The sequence below is a fragment of the Oncorhynchus kisutch genome, linkage group LG15, assembly GCF_002021735.2.
Source record: "Oncorhynchus kisutch isolate 150728-3 linkage group LG15, Okis_V2, whole genome shotgun sequence".
NCBI lineage: Eukaryota > Metazoa > Chordata > Actinopteri > Salmoniformes > Salmonidae > Oncorhynchus > Oncorhynchus kisutch.
Window position 1 is genome coordinate 78,236,718 of NC_034188.2, and position 18,338 is coordinate 78,255,055.

At 46.1% G+C, this 18,338-nt stretch overlaps 1 protein-coding gene across 6 annotated transcripts in view; it reads right to left on the minus strand.

Moving 5' to 3' along the window:
• robo2 (roundabout, axon guidance receptor, homolog 2 (Drosophila)) overlaps positions 1–18,338 on the minus strand; it is a 375,041-nt gene that overhangs the window by 53,911 nt on the left and 302,792 nt on the right. For 3 of the 6 annotated variants that reach the window (XM_031791149.1, XM_031791151.1, XM_031791148.1), the window contains 3 exons: positions 10,488–10,615; positions 8,977–9,249; positions 1,288–1,401 (listed from right to left, as the gene is read on the minus strand). In XM_031791149.1, the coding sequence (XP_031647009.1) occupies positions 1,288–1,401; positions 8,977–9,249; positions 10,488–10,615 (515 nt within the window). The remainder of the gene's footprint in view (positions 1–1,287; positions 1,402–8,976; positions 9,250–10,487; positions 10,616–18,338) is intronic. The other 3 variants (XM_031791154.1, XM_031791152.1, XM_031791150.1) reach the window with 1 other exon arrangement.

Here is an 18,338-nt window from a genome sequence, read left to right on the forward strand (position 1 = left end):
TGTTGATCAACACCTTCTTGTCCCCTGGTCTCTCTGTGTTGATCAACAGCTTCTTGTCCCCTGGTCTCTCTGTGTTTATCAACACCTTCTTGTCCCCTGGTCTCTGTGTTTATCAACACATTCTTGTCCCCTGCCCTCTCTGTGTTGCTCAACACCTTCTTGTCCCCTGGTCTCTCTGTGTTGATCAACAGCTTCTTGTCCCCTGGTCTCTCTGTGTTTATCAACAGCTTCTTGTCCCCTGGTCTCTCTGTGTTGATCAACAGCTTCTTGTCCCCTACCCTCTCGTTGTTGTCCAACAGCTTCTTGTCCCCTGGTCTCTCCGTGTTGATCAACAGCTTCTTGTCCCCTGGTCTCTCTGTGTTGATCAACAGCTTCTTGTCCCCTGCCCTCTCTGTGTTTATCAACACCTTCGTGTCCCCTGGTCTCTCTGTGTTTATGCAAATACTCAGCCTCTATCTGCTCTTCTCTGAGCACAACACTGTCTCTCTTTGTCTCTGTCTCTCTTGTGCTCTCTCTCTCTCTCTGTCTCTCTCTGTCTCTCTCGCTCTCCTCTCTCTGTCTCTCTCTTTGTCTTCGTCTCTCTCTGTCTCTCTCTGTCTCTCTGTCTCTCTCTCTCTCTCTGTCTCTCTCTGTCTCTCTCTCTCTCTGTCTCTCTCTCTCGTTATGAAACTGGTGCCATCCCTCTACTGTGCCATCTCTCCCTCTCTACCTCCAGCATAGTGACTGACTGTTGACCTGGCTGAAGATGTGACCACTCCAGACTGCCTCACCTTTCCAGCCTAATGTCTGCCAGCCCAGTGCATTGGATAAGAGACCAGATGGGAGGTAAGGGGAGAGGATAAGAGGGGAGATAGAGAGTGCCCTATAAAATTATCACGACATGGGTTTTACTGTGGTCAGTAACCAATAGAAGAAGAGGGAAAATGGGAGGCAATCTCACCACTTTAGTCAGCCAAGCGTCTCAGATGGTGTGTGTGTGTGTGTGTGTGTCTCACAATGCACCACTCCAACTGTCTGAAGGAGTCCCCTTGCCTCAATTCTCATCTGAATTTGAAATGAGTTGTGAGTATTAGCAGCAGGAGCAAAGTAACAGTGGTGAGGGTGAGGAGTGGGATAATAAAGACCTCCCTTAGTCGTTGGGTTTTGCACATGCAAAAGAGATCAATAAAGCAATTAACAAGTCAATCAATGATACAGTCGATTAAATGGCAGTCATTGAGTTATCCCAGAATGTTAAGGGGAGAAGGAAGAACAGTCAGATCCCTGCCTGCCACATCAGAAACCAACCTGATAGGCTGCCGCTTCGCTCTGAGCTGGTGGTGCTGAAATCTTGTGATTGGTTGTGTGGCATTCTATTAGACAATCCCTCGGCCAATCGGTAGTCAGGAATGAAAAGGAGTGCTAGTGGGGTTAAAGGGCAAAAATATACAGTGGCATCAGGTGATTGGCTGAAGCACATGCAGGACATGCAGTTAGAGGATCAGGCAAGCAGTGGACACATCTCAATCACCCACACCACTTCTATCTATCTGGACACATCTCAATCACACACCTCTTCTATCTATCTGAACATATCTCAATCACCCACACCTCTTCTATCTATCTGAACATATCTCAATCACCCACACCTCTTCTATCTATCTGAACACATCTCAATCACCCACACCTCTTCTATCTATCTGAACACATCTCAATCACCCACACCTCTTCTATCTATCTGAACACATCTCAATCACCCACACCTCTTCTATCTATCTGGACACATCTCAATCACCCACACCTCTTCTATCTATCTGAATATATCTCAATCACCCACACCTCTTCTATCTATCTGAACACATCTCAATCACCCACACCTCTTCTATCTATCTGAACACATCTCAATCACCCACACCTCTTCTATCTATCTGAATATATCTCAATCACCCACACCTCTTCTATCTATCGGAATATATATCAATCACCCACAACTCTTCTATCTATCTGAACAATCACACACATCTCTTCCATCCACCGGGACACATCTCAATCACACACACCTCTTCTATCTATCTGGACACATCTCAATCACACACACCTCTTCCATCCATCCATCTTGACATTCTCTCTCTCCCAATCACCCATACCTCTTCTATCTATCTGAACATATCTCAATCACCCACACCTCTTCTATCTATCTGAACATATCTCAATCACCCACAACTCTTCTATCTATCTGAACAATCACACACACATCTCAATCACACACATCTCTTCCATCCACCTGGACACATCTCAATCACACACACCTCTTCCATCCACCTGGACACATCTCAATCACACACACCTCTTCCATCCATCCATCTTGACATTCTCTCTCTCTCAATCACCCATACCTCTTCCATCTATCTGAATATATCTCAATCACCCACACCTCTTCTATCTATCTGAATATATCTCAATCACACACACCACTTCTAACTATTTGGACTAGAGCGTTGGACTAGTAACCGAAAGGTTGCAAGTTCATATCCCCGAGCTGACAAGGTACAAGTCTGTCGTTCTGCCCCTGAACAGGCAGTTAACCCACTGTTCCTAGGCCATCATTGAAAATAAGAATTTGTTCTTAACTGACTTGCCTAGTTAAGTAAAGGTAAAAAATTCAAAAAATGACACTTCCATCTATCTGGACACATCTCAATCACACACACATCTCAATCACCCACACCTCTTCCATCTATCTGGACACATCTCAATCACACACACATCTCAATCACCCACACCTCTTCTATCTATCTGGACACATCTCAATCACACCACACAGATCTCAATCACACATACCTCTTCTATCTATCTGGACACATCTCAATCACACACACCTCTCAATCACACATACCTCTTTTATCTATCTGGACACATCTCAATCACACACACATCTCACTCACACATACCTCTTCTATCTATGTGGACACATCTCAATCACACACACATCTCAATCACACATACCTCTTCTATCTATCTGGACACATCTCAATCACACACACCTCTTCCATCCATCCATCTTGACATTCTCTCTCTCTCTCTTTCTCCCTCCCTCCCTCCCTCCCTCCCTCCCTCCCTCCCTCCCTCCCTCCCTCCCTCCCTCCCTCCCTCCCTCCCTCCCTCCCTCCCTCCCCTCCCTCCCTCCCTCCCTCCCTCCCTCCCTCACCCACCCACCCATGGTCAGATTCACTCAGTGAAACATTTAGCCTTTGTTTGTGATGCATAACTTTATTAAAATACGAGTGCATGTTTAATATTGGAAGAAGGAAAAATTATTATTCATTCTTGAGATGGGAGAGATAAATCCACTTGCAGCAGGAGCAAGTCATTTATTGTAGCATTTTCTACAAATATAATCACATTTAACTTTTTAAAATAATGCAAGACAGAGCAAAGGATCGGGAATTCAGTTTCTATTAGTTATTACATCATGGGCACATTGTAAAAAATGATATAATGAATCTACTTTAAATCTCTAGAGAATGAGACCATGAATATGTATAAACAGCACCAGAAAACTCATTAGGAAACTCCACAAGGCTTTTAGAAAAGTCTTCTATCAAATCCATTATAATTGAGTTGGATTATTTTCTTAAATATTAGTTGTGCTAAAGAGGATAAGAAATTAGTTAGAACAGAGAGAGGGAAGTAACTTAATCCAAGGCTGGAGGGAACAGTGCATTATTCTAGCTCCCTAGCCCTTCATCTGGTGTTTATTTAACCTTGGAAAGTGACCAAGACTGGATGGCAGCGAGGGGAAAATTTGTCCTTAAAACAGAATCAGGCAGTCATAGTGGAGCTGGAATGGGCTTCAGAAACAGATTGTGAAATAGTGAGTATTAGAGAACAAACTGCTGTCAGGTCACAGTAAACCAATGGCTTGTAAACATGTGTCACGACTTCTGCCGAAGTCGGTCCCTCTCCTTGTTCGGGTGGCGTTCGCAGGTCGACGTCACAGGCTTTCTAGCCATCGCCGAGCCACTTTTAATTTTCCATTTGTTTTGCCTTTATATTTGAGGAGGTGTTTACGGGTTTCCTTGGGTGCTACTACGGTGGAAAGTCCAGACCAGGTCACTGTGCTTCTGTAAGAAGAAGGCGACTCAATTACCACCCCATCGACGGGGGGATTGTGCGATAAATCTCCTGGTAGACGCAGCAATTACCACCCCATCGACGGGGGGATTGTGCGATAAATCTCCTGGTAGACGCAGCACTTCCCAGGAGTCACGTGTATCCCCTGTCACAGGAGGAGACGGCGGCTATGGAAACATATGTCTCCGAATCCCTGGGTCAGGGGTACATTCAGCCCTCCACTTCACCTGCCTCCTCTAGTTTCTTTTTTTGTAAAGAAGAAGGATGGAGGTCTGCGCCCGTGCATTGACTATCGAGGTATCAATCAGATCACTGTGAGGTACAGCTACCCGCTGCCTCTCATAGCCAGTGTGACAGAGTCAATGCACGGTGCGCGCTTCTTCACAAAATTGGATCTCAGGAGAGCTTACAACCTGGTGTGTATCCAGGACGGGGGCGAGTGGAAGACGGCATTTAGTTCCACCTCAAGGCACTATGAGTACCTTGTCATGCCGTATGGGTTGATGAATGTTCCATCAGTTTTCCAGGCATTTGTAGATTAGATTTTCCGGGACCTGCACGGGCAGGGTGTAGTGGTGTATATCGACGACATTCTTATATTCTCCGCTACACGCGCCAAGTATCCCTGGTGCGCAGGGTGCTTGGTCGACTGTTGGAGCATGACCTGTACGTCAAGGCTGAGAAATGTCTGATCTTCCAACTGTCCGTCTCCTCCCTAGGGTACCACATTTCCACTTCAGGGGTGGAGATGGAGAGTGACCGCATTTCAGCCGTGCGTAATTGGCCGACTCCCACCAAGGTAAAGGAAGTGCAGCGGTTTCTAGGGTTTGCCAACTACTACCGTAGGTTTATCCGGGGATAAACAGCGCTTGGGTACCACCAAAGCTCCGCCCCTGTATTTTCTTTTCAAAGAAGCTCAGCCCGCCGGAGCGAAGCTATGATGTGGGGGACCAGGAGCTGTTGGCTGTTGTCAAGGCTCTTTTCTCATCTGGACTGACCACCGCAATCTGGAGTACATCCGGATGGCGAGGAGACTGATCCCTCGCCAGGCAAGGTGGGCCATGTTCTTTACCTGTTTTTTTCACCCTGTCCTACAGACCAGGTTCCCAGAACACTAAGGCAGATGCACTGTCCCGGATGTATGACACAGAGGAGCAGTCCATGGAACACACTCCCATACTTCCGGCTTCTTGTCTGGTGGCACCGGTGGTGTGGGAGCTGGACGTGGACATCGAGCGGGCGTTACGTACAGAGCCCACTCGTCCCCAGTGTCCAGCTGGGCGTCTGTACGTTCTGTCTATTGATCTATTGGGCCCACATGCCACCCTCCTCTGGTCATCCTGGCATTGGTCAGACAGTGCGTTGTCTTAGTGGGAAGTACTGGTGGTCCACCTTGGCCAAGGATGTGAGGGTTTATGTTTCCTCCTGCTCGGTGTACGCCCAGTGCAAGGCCCCTAGGCACCTGCCCAGAGGGAAGTTACAGCCCTTACCTGTTCCACAACGGCCATGGTCGCACCTATCGGTGGATTTCCTCGCGGATCTTCCTCCCTCACAGGGTAACACCACGATCCTGGTTGTTGTGGATCGGTTCTCCAAGTCCTGCCGTCTCCTTCCTTTGCCCGGTCTCCCTACGGCAATACAGACTGCGGAGGCCCTGTTTACACATGTCTTCCGGCACTATGGGGTGCCTAAGGATATAGTGTCTGATCGAGGTCCCCAGTTCACATCAAGGGTCTGGAGGGTGTTCATGGAACGTCTGGGGGTCTCTGTCAGCCTTACCTCGGGTTTTCACCCCGAGAGTAATGGGCAGGTGGATAGAGTAAACCAGGATGTGGGTAGGTTTCTGCGGTCTTATTGCCAGGACCGGCCGGGGGAGTGGGCGGCGTTCATTCCCTGGGCAGAGATGGCCCAAAACTCGCTCGCCACTCCTCCACTAACCTTTCTCCATTCCAGTGCATACTGGGGTATCAGCCGGGTTCTGGCACCTAGGCATCAGAGCCAGATCTATGCTCCTGCGGAGGACGAATGGTTTAAGCGCTCAGAGGAGACCTGGAACGCCGCTCATGTGCACCTGCAACAGGCTGTGAGGCGTCAGAATACGAGCGCCGATCGCCACCACAGTGAGGCCCCGCTGTTCGCACCGGGGGACCGGGTCTGGCTCTTGACCCGAAACCTGCCCCTGCGCCTGCCCTGCCGGAAGCTGGGCCCGCGGTTTGTGGGGCCATTCAAAGAGGAGAACGAGGTTTGCTACAGGTTACAGCTTCCCCCAGATTACCGTTCCATGTGTCTCTCCTTAGGCCGGTGGTGGCTGGTCCACTCCAGGAGTCTGAGGTGCGGGAGGTTCATTGCCCTCCACCCCTTCTGAATATCGAGGGGGCCCCGGCGTATGCTGTTCGAGCCATACTGGACTCGAGGCGTCGGACGAGGGGCCTTCAGTACCTTGTGGAGTGGGAGGGGTACGGTCCGGAGGAGAGATGCTGGGTGCCGGTGGAGGACATTTTGGACCCTTCGTTGCTGCGGGAGTTCCACCGTCTCCATCCGGATCGCCCTGCGCCTCGTCCTCCGGGTCGTCGGGGAGGGGGGGGGGGGGGGGGTACTGTCACGACTTCCGCCGAAGTCGGTCCCTCTCCTTGTTCGAGCGGCGTTCGGCGGTCGACGTCACCGGCCTTCTATCCAGTGCCTGCCCACTTTTCATTTTCCATTTGTTTTGTCTTTGTTTTACACACCTGGTTTCAATTCCCCAATTACATGTTCAATATTTAACCCTCTGTTTTCCCCATGGTTTTTGTGCGTGTTTGTTTTATGTATTTTGGTCCTATTGTGTGGGCTTGGTATTACTACATGTATTTGGTAATACACTTCCGGCGCCGACAGAGATGGCCGCCTCGCTTCGCGTTCCTAGGAAACTATGCAGAATTTTTTTTTTTTACGTGTTATTTCTTACATTGGTACCCTAGGTAATCTTATGTTTTATTAAATACAGTCGGGAGGAACTATTGGATATAAGAGCAACGTCAACTCACCATCATTACGATCAGGAATACGACTTTCCTGAAACAGATCCTCTGTTTTTCCCACCACCCAGGACAATGGATCGGATCCCAGCCGGCGAACCAAACCAACGACGCCGTAAAAGGGGCAAACGAAGCGGTCTTCTGGTCAGGCCCCGGAGACGGGCGAATGTCCAGTCTCTTGACAACAAGGTAGGAGAAATCCGAGCAAGGGTAGCATTCCAGAGAGACATAAGAGACTGTAACGTTCTTTGCTTCACGGAAACATGGCTCACTCGAGACACACTATCGGAGTCGGTAGGGCCTGCTGGTTTCTTCACGCATCGCGCCAACAGAAACAAGCATCTTTCTGGTAAGAAGAAGGGCGGGGGGGGGGGGGGTGGGTATGCCTTATGATTAACGAAACGTGGTGTGATCATAACAACATACAGGAACTCAAGTCCTTATGTTCACCTGACTTAGAATTCCTCACAATCAAATGTCAACTGCATTATCTACCAAGAGAATTCTCTCGTTCTCGATTATATTCACAGCCGCATATATTCCCCTCCAAGCAGAGTCATCGATGGCCCTGAACAACCTTAATTTGACATTTGACTATGTAAACTGGAAACCACATATCCTGTGGCTGCATTCATTGTAGCTGGGAATTTTAACAAGGCTAATCTGAAAAAAAGACTCCCTAAATTCTATCAGCATATCAATTGTGCAACCATGGCTGGTAAAACCCTGTATCATTGTTATTCTCACTTCCGCGATGCATTTAAGGCCCTCCCCCGCACTCCTTTTGGAGAAGCGGCCCAAGACTCCATTATGTTGCTTCCAGCCTATAGACGGAAACTAAAACAGGAAGCTCCCGCGCATAGGTCTGTTCAACGCTGGTACGACCAATCTGAATCCACGCTTCAAGATTTCTTCGATCACGTGGACTGGGTTATGTTCCACATTGCATCAAACAACAACATTGACGAATACGCTGAGCGAGTTCGGTGAGCGAGTTTATTAGCAAGAGCATCTGTGATGTTATACCCACAGCAACTATTAAAACATTCCCAAACCAGAAACCGTGGATTCATGGCAGCATTCGCACGAAACTGAAAGCGTGAACCACTGCTTTAAATCAGGGCAAGGTGACCGGAAACATGACTGAATACAAACAGTGTAGCTATTCCGTCCGCAAGGCAATCAAACAAGCTAAGCGTCAGTATAGAGACATAGTAGAGTCGCAATTCAACAGCTCAGACACAAGAGGTATGTTTTATTTGACCTTTATTTTACTAGGCAAGTCAGTTAAGAACAAACTCTTATTTTCAATGACGGCCTAGGAACAGTGGGTTAACTGCCTGTTCAGGGGCAGAACAACAGATTTGTACCTTGTCAGCTCAGGGATTTTAACTTGCAACCTTTCGGTTACTAGTCCAACACTCTAACCACTAGGCTACCCTGCCGCCCCAGGGTCTACAGTCAATCACGGATTACAAAAAGAAAACCAGCCCCGTCGCGGACCAGGATGACTTCTTTGCACCAGCTACACCCAGACCTTTTACAACAGGGGTGAACTGGGGTATCATATGAAACATTCCGTGCTGATCTGTCACTCAGCAGTGATTTGTCCTGGGGTCATACACTCACAGTAGGAGGAGTGTGTCCATTATGGTTAGGGTTAATATAACACAGACAATGTGTCTGTGTGTATGGCCATGTATCATAGGGCTGTGTTGAGCTGTGGGTATTTAGCATTTCAGGGAAATATGAGAAGTCTCAGCTTCTGTGTGACACACACACACAGACACACACACAGATACAGACACACACACACACACACACACACACACACACTCTATCCACTCACTGTTGTTGCAGGAGTTCTTGTCGGGCAGGGAATACCCCAGGTTGGCCATCTCCTGTTTGGCCTGGATGGAGGCCTTCCACTGGGCCTCGGGGAGGTCCACAGCCAGCTCATGGATACTACTGGAGTGGAGGATCTGTGTGGTGGCATAGGGGGTGGCTCCCTGGGAGCCCTGGCTGGGGCTGTTGTAGTTAGCCTTGGTGGTGAAGTCTATGCTGCTATAGATGGCTCCATCAGAGAGCATGGTGCCAGTCTTATCCCCATTACTACTGGTGTCTAGAGGAGACACAGGGAGAGAGAATAGGGGTCCGTTTAGGTGTGCGCTTCAATGACAAATACTGTATTCACATCAACTATAAACCCATTGTATTTTAATAAAAGGTAGAAAGGTAAAGTGATGTTAAGAGTAATTGATGAACAAGGCTGCATTACAGATCAGGAGTGGAGAGGTGTCTAACTATGCATCAGGACAGAGTGACCCTGGGTTCAGTCAGGAACTGTCCCCGGGGTGTGAGGGGATTACCCTGAGCAGCTCAACACTTTGACATTAGCTCAGCTCTTAACATCCAGTTAAACACATTCATCTCATTGAAAAATCCATCCCCACTTATTCATGCATTCTAATTCCAGCCACTGACTCCTAACCCTGGGCCCCTCCCCCCACTCTCTCAATTCAACGTCAATTTATGTGCTTTATTGGCATGGAAAACATGTTAACATTGCTAAAGCAAGTGAAGTAGATAAAACAAAAGCGAAAATAAACAATAAAAATGAACAGTAAACATTACACTCACAAAAGTTCCAAAAAAATAAAGACATTTCAAATGTCATATTATGTGTAAATAGTTAAAGTACAAAAGGGAAAATAAATAACATTGTTGTATTTACAATGGTGTTTGTTCTTCACTGGTTGACCTTTTCTTGTAGCAACAGGTCACAAATGTTGCTGCTGTGATGGAACACTGTGGTATTTCACCCAGTAGATATGGGAGTGTATCAAAATTGGGTTTGTTTTCTAATTCTATGTGGGTCTGTGTAATCTGATGGAAATATGTGTCTCTAATATGGTCACACATTTGCCAGGATGTTAGGAAGTGCAGCTCAGTTTCAACCTAATTTTTTGGGCAGTGTGCACATAGTCTGTCTTCTCTTGAGAGCCAGGTCTGCCTACGGCAGCCTTTCTCAATAGCAAGGATTTTCTCACGAACGCTGGCACCTAGTCAAAACGTTCCTATCTCTCCTATCTCTTTTGTCCTATCTCTCCATCTCTTCTCTCTCACCTATTTCTCTCTCTCCTTTCTCTCTCCTCTCTCTCCTTTTTCTCTCTCTCTCTCTCTCTCTCTCTCTCTCTCTCTCTCTCTCTCTCTCTCTCTCTCTCTCTCTCTCTCTCTCTCTCTCTCTCTCCTCTCCTCTCTCTTAGTTCTTTCCACTCTTTTCTCTCTCTGCTCTCCCCCAGTCTAGTACATATACAGGCCCATAGAGACTATATTGTTGGACAGGCCCTGATATCTCACCTCCTCGTCCAAAGTTACTAAGGTCATTGGGTCCACCGGAGCCACTGTTGACAGGAAGGCTGGTTGCAGGCCAGGAGTCAGCCAGCCACGGGTAGCCTGGATCACCGGCATTCAGTAGGCCTGGTCGGCTAGGAGGAAACACAGGGTTGTTAGATATGGAAAATATTCATAGTGTAGTTGGTAATAGGTTATAGTTTTCTATGAATACTATACATCTTGGAATGAATCTCTGTTTAGTTTTATAAACGAGGCTCTCGTCAGCGAAAGTCAACCCTCACACTCTATCAAATATGTAACGTATATTTTTGAATTATGTAAGAATTTCATGTTTCCTGACTAGATTGAGAAATAATGAATTAAAACATGACAGGGAATCAGCAGGGAGCCAATATGAAAACATAAGTTCCAACATATGTTCTAATGTTAGCGTGTGTGTGTGTGTGTGTGTGTGTGTGTGTGTGTGAGTGTGTGTGTGTGTGTGTGTGTGTGTGTGTGGGGGGGGGGGGGGGTGAGCCTGTAGTACTAATGAGATCATTCAAAGACAGGATGTATGTGTAGCATGTGCCTCTCCCATAAAGTTGGATTTCCTTCAGGCAACACTGCTCTGTATCTTTCCTTTCTCTTGCTGTGACTTTGTCTCACTCTGACTCACACACATTAATACCCTCACACACATTAATACACACACACACATTAATACACACACATGCATTAATACACATACACGCATTAATCCACATACACGCATTAATACACACAAACACATTAATACACACACACACACATTAATACACATACACACACAAACACATTAATACACTCACACACATTAATACACACACACACACACATTAATACACACACATGCATCAATACACATACACACATTAATACACGCACACAAATTAATACACACACACATTAATACACACACACACATTAATACACACACATGCATTAATACACATACAAACACATTAATACACGCACACATTAATACACACACACACACACACATTAATAGACACACATTAATACACACACACATTAATACACACACATTATTACACACACACATTATTACACACACATGCATTAATACACACACACACATTAATACACACACATGCATTAATACACACACAAGCATTAATACACACACACACATTAATACACACACATGCATTAATACACACACACACACACACACACACACACACACACACACACACACACACACACACACACACACACACACACACACACACACACACACACACACACACACACACACACACACACACACACACACACACGTGCTGGATAAACACGTCATTATCCCTCCCCGACACAGACTCACACATAACCTTGTTCATTAACATCCATTGCTCTCTGCTGTACTATCCCATCAACCCCTTCTGATGATGCCCAAACTGCCCTGGCCTGAGTTGATTAGCTATCCTCCAGTCCCAGCCCTGAAACCTCTCCCCTTTCCCTCCCCTACCAGGTCAACTCGTGGGCTGCTGCAGCCTGTGGATGGATGGATGTATGTATGGATGGGGACTGGCTCCATTTAACAGGTGTTGGGAGTCACTCCCACAGGTGTGGGGGCCATAAAAATCTCCCAATAGGACTTGAACCTGTCACGGGTGACTGCTGGGAGGCCATTAGGGCCACTTTACTGTACAGTCACATCTCAGCCTCGTTACCACGGGCAACACAGACAGAGCTACTGTAGATGAGAGATGGAGCTAAAATGCCTTTGTTTGTGTGTCAGTTCATTGGTACCACACTAGTTTCCAATGGCTGAACCATAGAGATGGATTTATATTTCATACTGTGTGTACTGTAGTCTAGAAATGTATCAATGTGTTATCCTGTCCAAGGTAAAGAGAGGATGTAAAAGCAGTGCTGTGTGTCTACAGACAGAGGCATCTGGCAGAGTGTGGAATGAGAGGTTGAACTGAGCTTTTCATCGTTCTGTTCAAGGTCTCCACAGCAGCAGCAGCAGCAAGCCTTTCTTCTCTTAACCCTGAGAAATAGCTGGCTGCCGCGGTCTGTCAAACAGGCAGTATCATGTGATCAACCGGATGGCTTCTGCTAGAGGGAACATGGCACAAGAACACCTCACTGCTAGTGCCCTGCAGTCTCTATCCCTGTCTCAGACACGCTCAGTGCTACATCCTAGCACCCTTTAAAGCCTCGGTGTGCCTCCTGCCTAACCAGACTTTTGTCTCTGCTTCAGTGAGGGGGAGGGGAGAGCCCCAGGACATGGTCAGGTAATGGGCGCTCTGCAGTCAGTCTGTCCCTCAGCCACAGAGCCACAGGTTCTAATGAGAAGAGCTGTTCCATGGAGGGCGACACCAAATGAACTGCAGCGCTGCAGAGACAGGAGGGAGGCGGGAGGCCCTGACAAGCTAAGAGCCCTCGTCGTGGTTCCTGAATGCCAAAACAGGCCCTCGGGGGCGAAGGAGTCATTCATATTGATGGATGTGCATCAGACACTTTTTATAGGGTAATACATCTCTTCCCCTACCACCTCCCCTTCTGTTTCTCACTGATACATTCCCCCACTCCGCTCCTTTCTTTCTCTCTCCCCAACCCATCTCTTTCTAAACCCCATTTTCTTTTATTCCCCCCCACCCCCATATACCTCCTGCTTTCACCCCTCCTTTCCTCCCTCGCTCTCAACATCTGTCAGCCTACAGTTTCCTGGCATTTGACAAAGAAAGAGAGAAATGGAGAGGGAGGGCCATGTTCTCTCTTGTCGACTGCAGCTACACTGCACCACGGAATACCTTGTATATAGAGAAGTACTATACTACTGTCCCAGTACCAGACCTACACACCCCTAATAACCATCCACCATGCAGCACGGTACAGAGACCAGAAAAACCATTTGGAAGACAAGGTGTTGACACCGGAGATGGCTGCCTCGATAATTAGAATAAGAATGATTTATATTGGGAGTATTTGGTATATGGGTTCTATTGGGAGTATTCTGTACTGTATATGGGTTCTATTCTGAGTATTTGGTATATGGGTTCCATTGGGAGTATTTGGTATATGGGTTCTATTGGGAGTATTTGGTATATGGGTTCCATTGGGAGTATTTGGTATATGGGTTCCATTGGGAGTATTTGGTATATGGGTTCTATTGGGAGTATTTGGTATATGGGTTCTTTTGGGAGTATTTGGTATATGGGTTCTATTGGGAGTATTTGGTATCTGGGTTCTATTGGGAGTATTTGGTATATGGGTTCTATTCGGAGTATTTGGTATATGGGTTCTATTGGGAGTTGTGGTTATATGGGTTCTATTGGGAGTATTTGGTATATGGGTTCTATTGTGAGTATTTGGTATATGGGTTCTATTGGGAGTTGTGGTTATATGGGTTCTATTGGGAGTATTTGGTATATGGGTTCCATTGGGAGTATTTGGTATATGGGTTCCATTGGGAGTATTTGGTATATGGGTTCTATTGGGAGTTGTGGTTATATGGGTTCTATTGGGAGTATTTGGTATATGGGTTCCATTGGGAGTATTTGGTATATGGGTTCCATTGGGAGTATTTGGTATATGGGTTCTATTGGGAGTTGTGGTTATATGGGTTCTATTGGGAGTATTTGGTATATGGGTTCTATTGGGAGTATTTGGTATATGGGTTCTATTGTGAGTATTTGGTATATGGGTTCTATTGGGAGTTGTGGTTATATGGGTTCTATTGGGAGTATTTGGTATATGGGTTCCATTGGGAGTATTTGGTATATGGGTTCCATTGGGAGTATTTGGTATATGGGTTCTATTGGGAGTTGTGGTTATATGGGTTCTATTGGGAGTATTTGGTATATGGGTTCCATTGGGAGTATTTGGTATATGGGTTCCATTGGGAGTATTTGGTATATGGGTTCTATTGGGAGTTGTGGTTATACGGGTTCCATTGGGAGTATTTGGTATATGGGTTCCATTGGGAGTATTTGGTATATGGGTTCTATTGGGAATATTTGGTATATGGGTTCCATTGGGAGTATTTGGTATATGGGTTCTATTGGGAGTATTTGGTATATGGGTTCCATTGGGAGTATTTGGTATATGGGTTCCATTGGGAGTATTTGGTATATGGGTTCTATTGGGAGTATTTGGTATATGGGTTCTATTGGGAATATTTTGTATATGGGTCCCATTGGGAGTATTTGTTATATGGGTTCCATTGGGAGTTGTGGTTATATGGGTTCTATTGGGAGTATCTGGTATATGGCTGTTGTGACTGTAGGGTGGGACGGTAATACGTCTTCTGGATCCTTGACAAGTTTACTTTTAATCCTAGTTGAGTTCGGGGATTTATTGCAGCCTTGGCAAAGAAATGGTTTGAATTTGTGCTATTTTCCTGTCAGACTATTTGGCTGTTTGTTGTGAAAGGTAGCAAACCTGAGTAACCACCCAGGATGCCTGACGCGCGACGAGCCATAAACAAGCCAGACCAGAGATATTAATCCCAATACAACTACATAAATAAGATGTGTTCACGCTCCCCATGCCTACTGCTCAATACTACCCCCACTAAAAGCCTGCACATGAAATTACACTTAAGGCATGTTGAAACATGTATTTCCATTTGAGATTTCCGTTCATAGAGGATTCTGTCACTTAGCTCCTGAGTCCTGTGATGTAAAGGAATCTCCATAGCAACAGTGTTGGCAGAACCCATTGGCAGCAGTGCTTAGTCCATTCTCTATAGCTCAGAATCTGCTCTGGCTAAAATATTGATCAGCGCTGAGATAGTTATTACTAGCTACTAATTAGCATCTCTCTAGTGACAGGGTGAGAAGGAATGGGTCCTTATCGCCTTTTATCAATTTCACATGAGCAACCAAAGTCAAGCCATCCAGGTCTACCAATCTGCAGCCTATTCATCTTCCATGAATCATTTATTCTGTGATCGATTAAGTGATTTGTTCAGTCAGGACAATTTGGCAGCAGCCAATGAGGAGCTAGGAACAGACGTGACTCCATTTGCTATTGTCTAATTAATGCAATAAACATCCCAGGCAACAAATGAACACATTTCACTGTGATACTGGGCGGGTCACTCTCACTCTGCAGGGACAGATGGGGAAGCTGCAACATCTGGGCTTTGATGTGACCACAGGGACCAGGATCAGGTCTTTGATGTGACCACAGGGACCAGGATCAGGGCTTTGATGTGACCAGAGTGACCAGGATCAGGGCTTTGATGTGACCACAGAGACCAGGATCAGGTCTTTGATGTGACCACAGGGACCAGGATCAGGGCTTTGATGTGACCAGAGTGACCAGGATCAGGGCTTTGATGTGACCACAGTGACCAGGATCAGGGCTTTGATGTGACCACAGTGACCAGGATTAGGGCTTTGATGTTACCACAGTGACCAGGATTAGGGCTTTGATGTGAACACAGTGACCAGGATCAGGGCTTTGATGTGACCACAGTGACCAGGATCAAGGCTTTCTGCTACTGTAGAAGCAGAGCTAGCTCCCGACTTAGTGCATCCTACCAATCTGGTGCTGTGTTGAAATGTCTCCCCTACTATGTCCTACCAATCTGGTGCTGTGTAGAAATGTCTCCCCTACTATGTCCTACCACTCTGGTGCTGTGTAGAAATGTCTCCCCTACTATGTCCTACCACTCTGGTGCTGTGTAGAAATGTCTCCCCCACTATGTCCTACCACTCTGGTGCTGTGTAGAAATGTCTCCCCCACTATGTCCTACCACTCTGGTGCTGTGTAGAAATGTCTCCCCTACTATGTCCTACCACTCTGGTGCTGTGTTAAAATGTCTCCCCTACTATGTCCTACCACTCTGGTGCTGTGTTAAAATGTCTCCCCCACTATGTCCTACCACTCTGGTGCTGTGTTAAAATGTCTCCCCTACTATGTCCTACCACTCTGGTGCTGTGTTAAAATGTCTCCCCTACTATGTCCTACCACTCTGGTGCTGTGTTAAAATGTCTCCCCCACTATGTCCTACCACTCTGGTGCTGTGTTAAAATGTCTCCCCTACTATGTCCTACCACTCTGGTGCTGTGTTAAAATGTCTCCCCCACTGACTTAAGCTATAGCAAATATAGTGCCACAGATACAGACCCCTCCAATCCCATCCGCCGGGGTGAGAATCAGAACCACTTATGTGGAAAATTAAAGGAAAAACACTACAGCCTAAAATAGATGAGAAAAGACATGGCAAGTGGTGGTTAATTCTTTGAGTGCTTGGCGGCTCTCGCAGAAATACACTCTATACACACTATACACACTATACATACTATACACACTATACATACTATACACACTATACACACTATACACACTATACACACTATACACACTATACACACTATACACACTATACACACTATACATACTATACACACTATACACACTATACATACTATACACACTATACACACTATACACACTATACACACTATACACACTATACACACTATACACACTATACACTCTATCCACACTATACACACTACACACACTACACACACTATCCACATACTATACACACACTATACACTATACACACACTATACACACACTATACACACACTATACACACACACACACAAACACAGGCACACACATAAACACACAGACAATATACACACAAACAGAAAAACTAACTCACATACAGATACACAAAGTAGACTAAATACTGGAAAAACACACTCAGACAAACAGACTGAGTGTGATTCTAGTTTAGAATCTCAGACGAAGTGTGTGAGCTCTGTGTGGATTTACCTATTTACTCAGTTGTGATAGATCAGTAGAGAGACAGAAGCCCTGGCTTCTCTGGGGAGCCTCCTGAAAGGCTCAGTAACTGGTGTCATTGAGATGGCCCCACTCTCTGTAACCCCCCCCCCCCCCCCCCCCCCCCCCCCACACACACACACACAGGGCGAGCAGGCTGTGTGGGGTGCAGCAGAGGTACCTCCACACCTCTCCCCTGGGTAATTATTTGTACATTATTACATGTGCTCGGATCCCAGTCGCCTTGGCAAAGTGACAGGCAAATTTATCACTCCAGGGGGCTTCTGGGTTGCCGGCAGGGGAAGATAAATGATAAAATAAAAGCACTCTCTGCTTAAATTGTTTCTGCTAATTCTGTTGAGGAGATTTATGAGTCTGTCTATTGATGTGTGAACGGAGAAGTGTTAGGAATGTATGTTTGCACACAGGTCTGTGTGCGACGTAAACACGCAGGTAGGGCCTATCAGTTATCTATAGATCCATCAGTCATCTATCAGCGTTAGAGCAGGCTTGCTCAGTGCAGTGAAGACATAATGCATATTTTATGAAGATGAGCCAAGGGCACTATAGTGAAGATGTGTAAAGCCCAGGATAGAGGACAGCACAGCTTTAGATGCAGGTTGTTGATAATAATACCATTGAGATAGCCTAATGTTATAGTCTCATCTCATTCACCTTATTTAACACTTGTGTGGTGTTCGGGTCTGTGGGACCAATTTTCTATGTTTACTAAAATTAACATGATAAAAGGAATTATTTTTTCAACCTGAGATTCATTGGCCTTGGCTCATTTTCTGCGAAGAACATATAAAATAACACATTTTCATTGAGTGCCCACTATGCACCCCCCTACACATTTATATTACAGTGGACCCGAACACCACAAAAATAATCTCTGCTCAGAGGGCCTTAGAAATCATTTTTGCAGAGAGAGAAGCTAGTGTTGAAGGAGCGTCTTCCACTTTAGAAGATGAGGATCATGTCTCTGTCAATTCAGAGTCTGACATTGAGTTGGAAGAAGAGGATGAGATTGACCCTCAGCCAGCCCCAGGACCG